The sequence below is a fragment of the Aspergillus foveolatus genome, assembly GCF_047715535.1.
Source record: "Aspergillus foveolatus strain CBS 279.81 unplaced genomic scaffold BDW70scaffold_1, whole genome shotgun sequence".
In the NCBI taxonomy this organism is placed as follows: domain Eukaryota; kingdom Fungi; phylum Ascomycota; class Eurotiomycetes; order Eurotiales; family Aspergillaceae; genus Aspergillus; species Aspergillus foveolatus.
This window is the reverse complement of record NW_027396065.1, coordinates 1,170,732-1,183,915: the sequence shown is the minus strand read 5'-3', so window position 1 is coordinate 1,183,915 and position 13,184 is coordinate 1,170,732. Positions and strand designations below refer to the sequence as shown.

The following is a 13,184-nucleotide window of genomic DNA, read 5'->3' as shown; positions in this document are numbered from 1 at the left end:
GGAACCATGGAACAAGCATATATGAAGGTAGATGGGCTCTCATCTGCCTTCTCTCTTAGCAACATTTTGGAGAAGTCTGAGTTCATGATCAATTAGTTATTAATAATTATATACTACTGAGGCTAGATTCAGCGGGTGGCCTTCCATCAATGAACGGAAATCATATACAATCGTAGTTGTGACAGTTGTAAGTGGAAAAGAACTTGCCAGAGAAGCAAACCAGCCCTCTGTCAAGGGTAAGAATTAGCTAGGGAAATGATACCGTGGAGGAGTGTAGATGCTCCACCCAAAGTGTCGGTATTAAAAACGGAGGACACAACCAGTTGCAGCATTATTTCATAAAGAAAGAGAGCCGTCCGGGCATGACAGGTCATAAAGACTTAGAGACGCTCATAGAGAACATACGCATCTACTGAGTCTTCAGAACCTTGGGAGGAGGGAGTTCGAGCTCAGTACCGAATACCCAGTCCCAGAAACGGCTGGTCACGCCAAAGCCGTTATCATAATCGGCAAAGTGATGTTCAAGATGGTATTTTTTGAGCCCCTTGTAGTAAGAAGGAAGGCTGGGATAAAGTGTTAGAGTTGAGATCTGATAACGTCGATAGCCTGGTGTACTCACTTGCGGTGGTGGAGGAAATAGTGCGTCAAGTCATAACAAATGTACCCAAAAACGCCGCCACAGTACGCGAGCACGGCGGCGTTCCAGTTGTAATAAAAAACCGTGTGCGCAAGTTTCCAGAACGGCGTAGCGAGGATGACAAAAAGGCTAGGCGGCATCACAAGCCGATACTTGTCCATCGGCAGATAATGGTGAATGCCATGCAGGAGGAAGTGTAGAGTTATTCCGACTCGGTTATCAGGAAGGTATCTGGAAAAAGTTAGTGCTGTGTTGGAGAGCTAGGGGACAATGAACCCGTACTTGTCAAGGTGGAACAGAAACCTATGCATGAGGTATTCAATCAAGCTCCATAAGAAGAACCCGAACAGCCAATAAGCAGCCGCGGCGGGAGCATGTCCCAAGCCAGAAGCCCCAAGATATGTCCCGTAGAGGACAGGAGGAAGCCACACAATCGGTACAACATACCAAGCGGTTTTGCTAAGAGGCTCAAGGAAGTTTCCAAAGAGAGGAGCAGAGTCTCCCCCTTTGTAGTGACGTGGCCGGTGAACTTGTTCTAGGTAGAACTCTTTGCTAAACCCGCTGTTCCACAACTGCATAAGTAGAGGCTTATTGAGATCCAGGAACTTGTGCTTTTGATAATCCTGGACAGCGTCTGTTTCCACGGATAAGTCTTCCGCTGTAGACAGCCCGGTGCTGGCGTACACCGGCTTTCCATTCGCAGATCCATTCGCGCACTTTGAGCTCGATTCGGAACCGATGAACCCAACCAGATTGTCCTCCAAGATCTCATATGCGGATTCAGAATGGGTATGAGATACCGGATCCCGCAGAATCTCCGTCACATCTTTCCCAGCATATTCAAGAACCAAATCTCCGCCACCTGGGTGATCATCCACAAACGATGTGATATCGTAGACTTTCGAGCCTATAGTCACATAGCAGGATTTGGCGCTGTTGTGCGACTCAACTTCAGCCGGGGTGAAGGTGGGCAAAGTTTGTCCAGGCATGATCGCCGCGGAAACGGAAACTTGAAATCGTAGGCAGGCTCAGGGAAGGCGGCACGGAAAAAGGAAATGATAAAAGTAGGAGGCTGAGTAGATTGAAGGAGTGATCGTGACCGACAGCGGTGGCGAGCGTGCAATAAATGTGGTGAGACCGGGAAAGTGGCGTGAGCTCAAAAAAATAATACTCAGGGACGGGCGCCGGAGGCTCCGAGGACGATTTTATGCAAGACAAGATTATCAGTAGTAGAACGCTGCTCGATAAGATAAAATTGAGAAAAGATAAAATATTCACAAGGGAAGTGGCTACTTGATCTTTCGAACAAAAAATAAAAGCTCTTTCGGACGTGTCGAAAGACAGACAGCTCAAAGCCTTAAACTCGCTGAAGTCTGGGGAGCGGATCAGGCGTAAAAGTCGAGTCTGGGCGGCACTAAGCCCGATTCGAACAGCCCCTGAACTGCCCTCTCCCAGCAGCCCAGGTGGAGTGGATATGGCACCATTATTCACTGAACAGTAAGACTGCACCTCGGCAGTTAGCAGTCTACTCCATAATTTGCCTTTGAAACTAAATGCGTGCGGTCCTAGCGGTCCTCTATATCTCATCTGTAGACCATACTTCGAGGTCTTCAGCCCTGCGTAGATACTAGACGTTCAAACCGACTTGCCTTGCCGAGGCTTTTAGGCATTTATCCAAACAAAGTGAGGCTAGCCGTCTCCAAAGACTCGGAACTTTAAACGTCCTTTAGGCGATCTCCCACTGGTTGACTGACCTTATGCAGCTAGACCGGAACTGCCGCCCCGGTAAACGACGGTTGCTTGGGCCTTCCCCGTATCCAGGCTGTTGGGAGGCGGTTGGTAAAGCAGACTGGTGTGATCGTCGTGCAGAACATCATTGTTCATAGATCAAAGCAAAAGAAAAAGTAACTGCCCAGAAGAAATGGACCAGCACGGACATCAATTCGCCGAGTAGATGGCCGAAAGTCAAAGAAAGCAATGTCTAGATTCCAGATCTCAGGGCGATCGCTGTTGACGGTTGGCCAGTTAAATAAGCTCCAGGGGGTCAGTCATCCGCCTCTTTCTTTTTCTCTCAATTTCCCGAGGACTCCCTACTAAGGGATAAGGCCGGGCTCAAATAACGCGAACTCGCTCATCTTCATTGTCGCCACCAATCCGCCATTTATTGGTCTGCAAAGCTGCAAGCTCAAGTGATCAGAACTCCGTGCTACTACTGGGTGGAGACCTTGACAAGCTGTCAATCCCTTTTCTTGGCCGCAGACTGGAGAGCCCGCAGGATCAGTTAGCCAGCTTAGCCGTGCTCTAGCTCAGCTTCAATTCCCCTTCACATCTTTCCCTCTTTTCCTCTTAACCCCTCTGTTCTCTTCTTTCTGTCCGAGCGAAAGACGTGGAAGTCGCTCCCTATCTCTCTATCTCCTTCGTTTCACCAACGGCAGCATTCTCGACCTTCCAACGTCATTGAAATGGACTCATCAACCACCTCGGCTCTCCCAGGTAATCGCCTAATTGCCTACATCCAATCCTTGGCTAAAGCCAAAAAGGGATTGCCGTATGGACTGCCCGTTTGCGTTGCACCATCTCACACTGTCAACAGCACGGACGCTCTTCTCCGCTTAGCATCGCTTATCGGCCCATACATCACTATCTTGCAGGTTCAAGCGGACATCATCGATGACTGGTCCGAGGATACTATCCGCCAATTGACTCTGCTAGCCAAGAAATATGCATTCTTGATCTGGGAAGGCGGTCGAATTCTGAATGCCACAATTGGGGTCGTTGGTCGACAGAGAGCAGAGTCGAGAGAAGTGAGGAATACATTGGTTGACCTGATCCGCAAGAAGTACACCAAGGGTGTGGTGAAACCCGCCTCCTGGGCGAATATTTCAACTGCCTGGGCCTCTGGGGTAGCGGTCAATAACCAAGCGGCGGACATATTGATCCCGACTCTGAAGGCTGCTGCCAGAGAGGCCGTCGCTGATGCTGTCCAGACCATTAGGACAGAAATCACCGCGGTCACCGACTCGAACCGTCCATTTAGTGCACACGACTCTTTCGGAGCTCAGACAAATGGCGAGGTCAGTCATCAACGTCAGCCATCACATTATGCGATAGGGGAAGGCGAACATAATAGCCTGGCGCTCCCCCCACGGAAAGCATCCACTATCTCCCTCACTCAAACGATAACTCAGCACACTGAGGATTCGACTGATGCGCTGATGGGAACCGAGTCCTATGAGCCCGAAGACGTCTGGGACTTTGGAGTGGCACCACCACCCACAATCGACACCGACCTTCCTCCACCTCCGCTCCTCGCCCGTGGGATTCTTCTCTGCCTTCCCTCCGCTACGGACTCCGCATTCACTCCCGAATACCGCAAAAGCACCATGGCGGCGGCATACGCCAATCAAGACTTCGTGCTTGGATTCATCTGCGGTGAACCATGGCATCTGGTTTCCCAACGAGACGATCAAATACTTGGTTTCGATGCACTGATGGATACTTTAACACCAACCGAGCAAGGTCAACTCTCTCACGACATGGATGCAATAGAAGATACACCATCTCAACCTCTAGCATTACTGTCAATAATCCCGCATACGCTAAGCTCGGCAAATGATCAGCAGCCGGGCGATACAACACCGACAACATTCGAAACGCCAGAGCTACCCACAGATTCTCTAAACCCACTGGCCCACAGATTGTATTCACTTGTGGCAGAAAGCGTCAGGGCCCGGGATGCTTGCACTAGCCAGAGGGAGAAATCTACACGGAAACAAGCGACGAAGAGGAGTCATCGTCGGGCCGATCTCCTGCATATTCCCCTTGTGTACTTGCCTTGATGGAACGCAATATTTCTTACCTACTCGGGATATTACTCGCACTTTACATTGGCTCTCAGAAAAACTCCAGTTCAGAGCCAGGAATCGGGATAAATGTGTCTTTATGGTTTGCTATAGTGCTTATAACATAGTATATATAGACTCTTCTATATTTGCATAGGACCTACAATTTAGAAAGCATGTAAAAAAGAGTTGTTTCGCTGTTGTTCTAGGGTCATACATTGTTCTATTATCTCACCGGAATTTACTGTATACTCGGCCATGATGTCCGCCAGGTAACCACCATAGAGTAAGCTAGTGCCCGTCTCCAGCTAGTAGATCGAGGGAGCCTCAGAAGTAGCGCCGCTGAGCTGTTCGAGGTCTGAAAGCATCTCAACGCCCTGCGTCTATTGGCCGATCATATGCTTTGACATTCGCGTAGTATGGTTCGGTGGTTGGGTTTACGAGAGTCTTACGGAGCAGAGTGCTTGAGGTCTCATTCCTATTTCGAGCCATGACGTGTCTTCAAGATACTAACAGCGGTCTGTCCCTGTTAGCGGAATGCTCGAGCCGTCCTTTCCTAATTCAGGGAATTGGTTGAACTCAGGTTCGTTATTCGTCTCAATCTAGTCACACTAAGCAGAAGCACTTTTGGTCCTATCGCACCTAGATAATCCCACCCGTAGCCTTAGTAGCCTAGCATGAATCATCTTGGCTTTAATCATTACCCGGAAAGCGGAGAATACTATCAGGTCAGCACTTTTTGGAAACCCCTGGGATGATTCATAATCATGATGGAATGGGCGACTGCCTATAATAGAAGGTGGAAATGCTCAGAGTTTGCTGTCAGGAATTCTCCAGACAAAGTCAGGAGGATACTCATTTCAGCCTCCTACTCCAGCCTTTATGGTGCCTGCGTCACTCATTCCATCCGCAATAGTTCTTATCATATAAAATTCCGAACGCATCTTAGAAAACTGGCAGGGACAGAAATCGAACTACGATTGTCATATACAGGGCAGGCATCTCACTCGGGCAAGCTGGGAGGTTCAGTATCTTGCTTGATATTTGGACACAAAAATTGAATGCCTTCATTTACAGATATATCTGAAGACATGTACTCCAGATATGGATATGACGATATCCAAAAGTGTTGGTGGAGCTGAGGGTCACATGACAATGAGACGACTTTCTTTCCATGCTTCGAGCTTTGAGACCCCGCCAGCGGTTCGTTGACCGACGGCTTGATCGCATGGACTAAAATAACGGGCTGTTGAAACTGAACCAACTCTGAAGAATGCTTTCAGCTGAGCGTCTGATTCAATGAGATGAGATAGCCGCATATACCTCTAGGGTTGACGCTGCAATGAACAAAAGCGAGGCGCGAACACTATATAAATGTTGTGTACTGCGGAAATATTCACCAATCTGAGGGATATAGTTTCTCACTGCAGTGAATGAATTGCGAGCAGGCTGAAAAGCGACAAGCTGGCTATGGATTCTGAATACCCGCCTTTACCGTCGTCCAAAGCTTTCAATGCTTCGCTTCAAAGCATATCACTTTCTGATGGCGAAGGTAATATTCAAGTACTTTCTGGATCAGAGACGCCGACTTCTATGACCAGTGGACGAGGACAAGGCTCCTCATATCCAAGTACGCAAGTCATTGTCAACAGCGGCGACCTTATCCTGCAATATACGTCCTTGAAGCATGCCGAGACCACACATACCCGCTGGAGAGTGTCTAGTGAGAGCTTGATGCAGAGTAGTCCTTACTTTCGTGCTCTACTGGATCCTGACAAGTTTTCCGAGGGTAGAAATTTCGTGAAACAGAGGGAACTGCACAAGCTTGACATAAATCCCACTGTCAGCGGAGAAGTTGCTGGGTTTTCGGGAAATCCTAGCTCTGACCAGGACGCGCTCCCAACTTTGCGATTGCCAGATGATCACTTGTCACCACGCTTTGGGCCAGACACTATTGGGCTTTTTCTCAAAGTTCTGTCTTTCAATTCGTTCAACGAGGCAGAGAGGGAAAGCTTCGAAGCAGAAATCAGAGCTCAAAAGCCGTCGTTCATTGCTGGATTGATAGAAATAGCCGATGCCTTCAACTCCCCCGAAGCTGTCCGGGAATCTCTTAGACGGGCTTGTTATACTCTTGGAAAACCAAAACTGCCATTGACCAAGTTCATCCCCTCCATGCTGAAACTAAACGAGAATCGTATTCGGCAATCTATATTCATAGCAAAGTTTTTAAACCACCAAACCGTCTTCAAGATGCTCACGCATGCTCTGGTTGTTGCGGGATCCAGGTTCTGGGTTAATGGAATCGAGCCTCCGGCACCTGATAGTCCCGGTTGGCACTATCTCTCAGATGGCCTCGAAGGTATGATTCCATGATCAACCCAACATAGTATAACCCACTAACCCGTACCAGAGGAACTCTACTACCGCCGCCAAAGTGTCCTAAACACCGTCACCGACCTGCAAGCCCACTTCCTTCGCATCTATGGTGCGCTCGAAGAGCCCGCGCCCCCGAGCAAACCCGGCACACTTCCCCTTCCCAACCCGTCACCAGTATCCCGGCATTACCAATGTCGTTGCGGCCTCGGCAACTCCAGCGCCTGTGACATCTTCCACCTTGGACAGATGACGCGTTTCTTTTCCCTCCGCACAAAGACCATCTTCATTGGCTCTACCCTCTTAGACCCAGACTTCAACCCAGACATCGAAGACGCAGACACCGAAGTGGAAGCAGGAACACGCCCTACCGACATCACATCCGTGATCTCACTCCTCAAACAATGCCCAGACTATCAGATCGACTCTAACCATATGGCCTGCGGTATTCGTCGCCGCTTTCTTCCCGCCTTAGATTGTATTGAGGGCTTTGTTGGCGACGAGAGGGGGCTCCTAGGCGTGAACCTGAGCTACTGGCGCAAAGAAGGAAATGGTGAGAGAGGCGGAGGGGGAAGCAACTGGCCCCATGTTCAGGGTTCCTGGGCAAACCGAGCCCATCGCAGGGCTCTCTTGGTTGAACTTCGCTTGTCCAGGATTATGGGGATACCGCTCATGTCGCCGGGGAGTTCAGCTGCAGAGTATCGCGAGGAGGATGCGCGGCTACTTTTTACAGCGAAGAAGAGGAATTGGGAGGCTTGAGAGGCTTGCCCACAACTTCAAGTCCTCGGAAACTGCGGGTGTAGGGTTGTGAGGATAGATACATACAGAGAGAGACTTTGTGGCTGTATATGTGGTTGCGCTAGACATATTAGATACCCCTTTCATAGACATGTACTCATTAACGAAGCGAAACATATACAGTGCGTTGTCCAGACTTGAGGGCAGCGATGCTCGCCTTGCTTTTTCTGGACAGAGAAGACTTCACGGCGCGCTAGTAAAAATCCCGGTATAGCGACAGGCAGGAAACACCACGACGGGAGACCGAACCCATATACAACTTACGTAGTCTTCGATGAAAGATAATAATTACCATGTATACTGGAAAGTAAAAGATAGAATAAACTCGAGCGTGCGCGAACCTATCAACTTGGATCAATCTGGAGCAATAGGCAAAGAATTAGAGTGCTTTCTCGGCCGGACAAAGGCGACAAAGATACAAAGCAAAAAAAAAAGGATTCGAGAGCGGGAAGGTTAGAAATGCTGCTCCCAAGAGTCAGCCATAGTTGTGAAAGTGTCCATCGAGTGGTGCATTGTTAAGTCATTAGACTGAAGAGCCCTGTCGTTATTAAGAATGAACGATTCGTTGTATTCTTGACGGAAGAACCCTTGGGGTTCCAGCATGTCCGGAGCTGAAGGGTGGACAAATTGAGGATCCGGTATTATGTAGGGGTTGGGGGTGTCTTGCACTTCGCTGGCCGGTGACACGCTAGACGAACTTATCCCACTTGTCACTTGATTGCTTGATGGCATATCTGCGTATGATTGAGTTGCAGGACCAGGTGATGGAGCGGACGACAAATCCTTGAAGGGAGCGTTCTGAGCCTGCATTCCCTCGTGCTTCAATTCGATGTCCTGCAGTTCCTGGCACTTCGTTTCAACGCCCTCTCGAGTTGTCTCATCAAGATTCTCCCTGATGATGTTCTGGGCCTAGCCTCAAGTGAGTGAATGGTCGACCATGACAGCATGGGTCAATCAAACATGTGCTTTAGTACCACGGCTCACTAGCTCCTCGACGGGAACACCGTACTTAGAGCTCAGCCCGCTCATCGCGTTCTCGAGGATCTCGACCCGCTTGACAAGCTCGGCCATGTGCCTGTATAAAAAGTAGCTTGTGTTAGCATGTAACGGCACCGCTCTCGAACGGAGCTCACAACGAGGGCGCACTTCTTCGTCTTTTCCCTTTTCCCATCAGTGTAGTTGCAGGGTACCGAAGTACCAATGCAATTCCTACAACCAGCCTTTTCTCCTGTGCACTTCGTTTTCTTCTGCCTGCAAGCTTCACAGGCCCGGCTGACATGCTGTCGGTGAGACCGTTTTGGATCGTAGCGCGGTTCGCCTCCCGTTCCCAGCCGCTTGATTGCTACTCTTGCATTGGGGGTAACTGACGGTACGTTTACGCACATGGAAGCGAATGAGTTGGGCTTGGAGAGACACGCAGGGTGAGTTTCTGCTGCCTTGTAGTTGGACTTTGACACAACATACACTGCGAGACTCGCCATTCAAATAATTCGAAAGAAGTCCTCCACCCGCCGTGCTCATGGTGCCAAAAAGCCAAAAAAGGGACTGAAGCAAACTGCAAAGCGGCATCAGGTTGTTTAGAACTGGGCTCAATATCCGTCACGACAGGGCGGCTTTGCAAGAGCATACCTTGAGAAGTGAGTGTAGGTGCTTGAGTCCCAATGGAACGATAATAATGCTTCAAAACGCTGCACACTGGCAAAGACTTGAGAAATAAACCAAGAACAGTTGACCCCTCGTTGATCAATCCGTTTTTATCTACCAGGAAAGATTCCAAGATGGCAAGAGCGACCTTTTATGCTGAGTGCTCTATATTGTCGTGGACGTCGCCAACGTCATTCAAAAATGCCATGGGTGTAATTGAGTATGTCAACAAACTTAAGACCGACGATATTGACGAGCTCCAAATGGCAGTACCTTGGTATTCATTTCAATTAAACCAGATAAGGGCTCTGTGCACGACGGTGAGAGGGCCACTATCCTGGAACCATATTGGATTCTGACTGAGGGACGGAAGTAACAGCCGCACTGAGTTGCTCTACATGGCCAGGAACCAAGGTCCCTGGATCTTCGATGCGCAATGCTTCAAACTTTGTAGAGTCACGCTTGGCCGGCCGACAGAATCCCGGTTGCTCATTGATCCGATATGAGCCACAGCTTGGTCCAGGCAGGCAGCAAGGTTGGGAATGTTCCTTTCTGAGGTAGTCGTGAGGGCATTGTGAGACAGCGAAGCGGGTGGCATTATAGTGGCGAGGAGCAGAAAGTTTTCGCCTGCCGGCTCCCGAGGTCACTGCGATTAGTTGCCCGGACTGGAATGACCAGATGCGCTAAGCCACGATTTTCACCTTAGACTTATCAGAGCGGGGGAATGAACTTGAGGTCATAAGAAAGTATACCATTCAATCAAGGGGTTTGCTAACGGAATCTAAACAACTGGCAATAGAGGTCTCGTACACAGAAAGGCGGCGGGACGTCATTAGTGATTCTAAAATAAATTACTCAATAAGATAGCCCTCGGCGACACTTTTGATGTCCTTGGAGTATCCGGTGCTCTCCCCTTCCTCTATTAAGGAGATGTTGGTGACGTCGACCTCGACGAACGGGCTGGCCTTCGAAAATCGCACCGTCATAGGGAAGAATTCGTTCTCGTCATCGGCAGTCGACTCGAACTCAAAGCTACCAGATGCGTTGTTCTCATCCACATTTCCGATATTCCAGTCAAGACTGTCTCCCGAGACCTCGTAAACGGCGTCGAAGCTAGAGACAGCTGGCTCAGCCGTGCCGTATGGGATGGTAACGACGACATCCCGAAGGCTGTCGGAGCCCGTGAGCTCGTACTCGACAGTCACCGTAGTAGAGTCGGAGCCTTTGTTGAGCCAGACTGTGAACGTGATTGGGAGCACATCGGCATTGTCAGAGCCTGAGCCCGCAACACGCCAACGGAGGACGCCGATTGAGTTGTTGGCAGGGAATCTTTTAGATGTATCTTTCAGCTGAATGATAGAAGAATTGCTGAATGCAGCCTTGTCGACATTAGGATGAGTGCGGAATTGTGCGCCATGCGTGGGGTTGGCGAGAAGGTCGAGTCTGAGCTTGGTGAAAGCAGGGTCGCTAATACGAAGCTGAAGGTCGCCCTTGACCTCGAAGGATTTGAGCGCACCATCACGTGTGAGGGAGGCGGAGATGGTTTCGGCGATCGTGATATGGATCGGCTCACGGTCGGCAGAGAGTGAAGGACGGGCGGAGGACGCTCTTTCCGCGACGGGAGTTGAAGCTTGCGGCGTTACAAGGGGGCTCGACTCTTCAGCCTCAGGGCCCAGGTCGCCGCGAACTTTCTCGTATATGTCTGTAGTCTTTGACTTCTTGCCCAGCTGCATCCCTTTTCCTCGGGTGGGCAACGGCCTAGTACGAACAAAGCTGTTAGAAGAGAGGCTGAGAACCAATGGGGCCTAATTAAGACGTACTTGGCAAACGTCTTCTTCTTCTCCGCTTCATAGCTGTCGTACGTGTCGGGCACGGCAGGACGCGATGGAGGAGTATAGACGGGGTATGATGGGGCTCGCGGAGCGATATTGCGTGAGTTGCGTGCGGCTTCTTTCCGCTGCATCTCCAATTGTTTGGCTTTCCTTTTGCGTTCTTCGCTCGCCTCGAGCTCTTTGTTCTGCAAGCACTCAGTATCTCCTTGAACGTTAGACATATAATACGGCATACCCTTTCTATAATTTCTTGGATTCGCTCTTCGTGACTCTCCATCTCCAAAAATGTCTTGATTTGGGACAGAGACAAATTCTCCCTATAGCCGAGGGTCACCAGCTCATCATATGCGCTAAGTAACTCAAACGCATTGCGCAGAATCTCCCGTTCGTCTAGACTCTTGCAGATACTGGTGGTCACCTGGGCGAATAGGTGAAGGCTGTCAATGTCTTGTAGAATGTTCGATTGGCGGTTTGTGATCAGGACGATGTATAGCTCGTCGAGGGGTTGGTAAACGAAGCGGACATTGTCTTGCTCCACGGTCGTATGCTGGGTACCAGAATCCGCGAGTTTTGGAAAAGATGCGAGTAAAGCCTCAACTCTAGAGCGGGCGATTTCCCGGAATTGGCGCGAGAGCACCGCTTTGCCTCCGCGGGTGCATATTGACGCTGCCAGAACGACCTAAGTTGTGTGGACTGGTTAGGCACGACTGGCTAGTTATACGGAAGTGGGTGGGCATACCATGATGAAGACACCACGAGCAAAGCTATAGGGACAAAAATGCAGCTCAAATAGTACCGGCAATTGAAGACAAGCGTTAGAGACACGAGTTGTTCTGCCGGGAAGCCAGATACGTAGATATTCCACCGACGGCGGAGGTGCTGGAGTCTTGCTGTTCTCTTCGGCCCCTGTTGGCCCGTGCACCGCGCTATCCCCTCGCTTACCACAACTTGCCCGAAACACAATCGTTGCAAATGAACAAAGTCTTCGGCGACGTCCTTGCATTTCAGTAGGATCATTCTTTGTCTATATTCTCTCTGTGGCCATAGATTAGGCTTCTTCACCGTGCAGAACTGAGCGTGGGTGTCTCACGGCAGGGCTGAAACACATTGGGCTAGAACGCCACCTTCAGAACTTTCAACGCGCCCTTCGACCATGACAACCACCTCGTCCTTAGCATTTTCCGCGATGGAAGTTCCTACGATGGATGATACAATGGAGATGGCATCTCCTTACCAGGGGCATGCTGATGATTTTGATATCGATATCGATGTCATGGAGGACCAGGCTTCGAATGCAGACAGGGACATGACGGCCGCGGATGACTACATGGATAACTCTCATGGCGAAAATCATGGTCAAGATGGATTCCCTGATGAAGATATGATTGACGATGTAGCCGAGCCCTCCATGATAGACGCCGACGAGTACCCTGATACAAACCAGAACATTGATATGCAATTCGAGGAAGGGAAGCCGGAAGACGAAAGAAAAATATACGAAGCGGAAATGCTAGAAGATGAATATGTCGAGGATATCGATGCACCCGTTCTGGAGCACCCGGACGAAGTTCCTGAATCCGTGGAACCGGAGCACGCAGAGAGTGAAGGTGCCCCAAGAGTCTACCAAAGCGATAAGGATTTTCCAGAGAATGGCTCTGAGAATCACGCTGAGCCTCATACCGAGGCCACAACAAAAGATCTAGAGGAGTCTCAATCCGATTCACGGCTAGACTCTGGCCAAGTTGCGGACCGCCTGGATGGCGAGCAACCGGCAGAAGAGCCGGAAACAGTTCACGTGGAACCCCAGGATTCGGAAGATTTGGCCAATAATACTAATAGAGCAGAACAAACAGAACAAGCGGAGCAAGCAGAACAGCAGCCGCTACATAACAGCAATGATCAAGACAACCCCGAGGACTTGCAAAACGGGACCGATGAGGGAGATCCAGGCCAAACTCAGTCATCCAATGATGAATGCAGAGAATCAGAAGTCGAGTCACGAGAGCAACTACAAGTTTCTGAGTCCAATGACCAGGAAACTGAACAAGGCCACGAATC

At 49.9% G+C, this 13,184-nt stretch overlaps 5 protein-coding genes across 5 annotated transcripts; 2 read left to right on the top strand and 3 right to left on the bottom strand.

The window, feature by feature from the left end:
- Nucleotides 1-247: 247 nt before the first annotated feature.
- Nucleotides 248-2,362, bottom strand: BDW70DRAFT_5157 (fatty acid alpha-hydroxylase). Its single transcript, XM_073744173.1, has 3 exons — nt 920-2,362; nt 620-868; nt 248-563 (listed from the first exon to the last, which is right to left on the bottom strand). Exons 1-3 carry the CDS (start codon nt 1,624-1,626, stop codon nt 410-412), a joined length of 1,110 nt encoding a protein of 369 aa, XP_073601341.1. The 5' UTR covers nt 1,627-2,362; the 3' UTR covers nt 248-409.
- A 299-nt stretch (nt 2,363-2,661) lies between these two features.
- On the top strand, nt 2,662-4,536 carry BDW70DRAFT_5120 (uncharacterized protein). Its single transcript, XM_073744170.1, has one exon. The coding sequence runs from the start codon at nt 3,100-3,102 to the stop codon at nt 4,474-4,476; it is 1,377 nt and encodes a 458-aa protein (XP_073601340.1). The 5' UTR covers nt 2,662-3,099; the 3' UTR covers nt 4,477-4,536.
- Nucleotides 4,537-5,949: 1,413 nt separating this feature from the next.
- BDW70DRAFT_155197 (uncharacterized protein) lies at nt 5,950-7,611 on the top strand (the record flags this gene model as incomplete). Its single annotated transcript, XM_073740002.1, has 2 exons — nt 5,950-6,838; nt 6,890-7,611. The coding sequence occupies 2 exons, from the start codon at nt 5,950-5,952 to the stop codon at nt 7,609-7,611; spliced, it is 1,611 nt and encodes a 536-aa protein (XP_073601339.1).
- A 492-nt stretch (nt 7,612-8,103) lies between these two features.
- BDW70DRAFT_155196 (uncharacterized protein) lies at nt 8,104-8,929 on the bottom strand (the record flags this gene model as incomplete). The annotated part of the gene is made up of 3 exons (XM_073740001.1): nt 8,104-8,559; nt 8,611-8,725; nt 8,784-8,929. The coding sequence occupies 3 exons, from the start codon at nt 8,927-8,929 to the stop codon at nt 8,104-8,106; spliced, it is 717 nt and encodes a 238-aa protein (XP_073601338.1).
- Nucleotides 8,930-10,034: 1,105 nt separating this feature from the next.
- On the bottom strand, nt 10,035-11,965 carry BDW70DRAFT_126169 (coatomer subunit delta). Its single transcript, XM_073735043.1, has 4 exons — nt 11,866-11,965; nt 11,362-11,805; nt 11,115-11,311; nt 10,035-11,052 (listed from the first exon to the last, which is right to left on the bottom strand). The coding sequence occupies exons 1-4, from the start codon at nt 11,866-11,868 to the stop codon at nt 10,146-10,148; spliced, it is 1,551 nt and encodes a 516-aa protein (XP_073601337.1). The 5' UTR covers nt 11,869-11,965; the 3' UTR covers nt 10,035-10,145.
- Between the last annotated feature and the right edge of the window lie 1,219 nt (nt 11,966-13,184).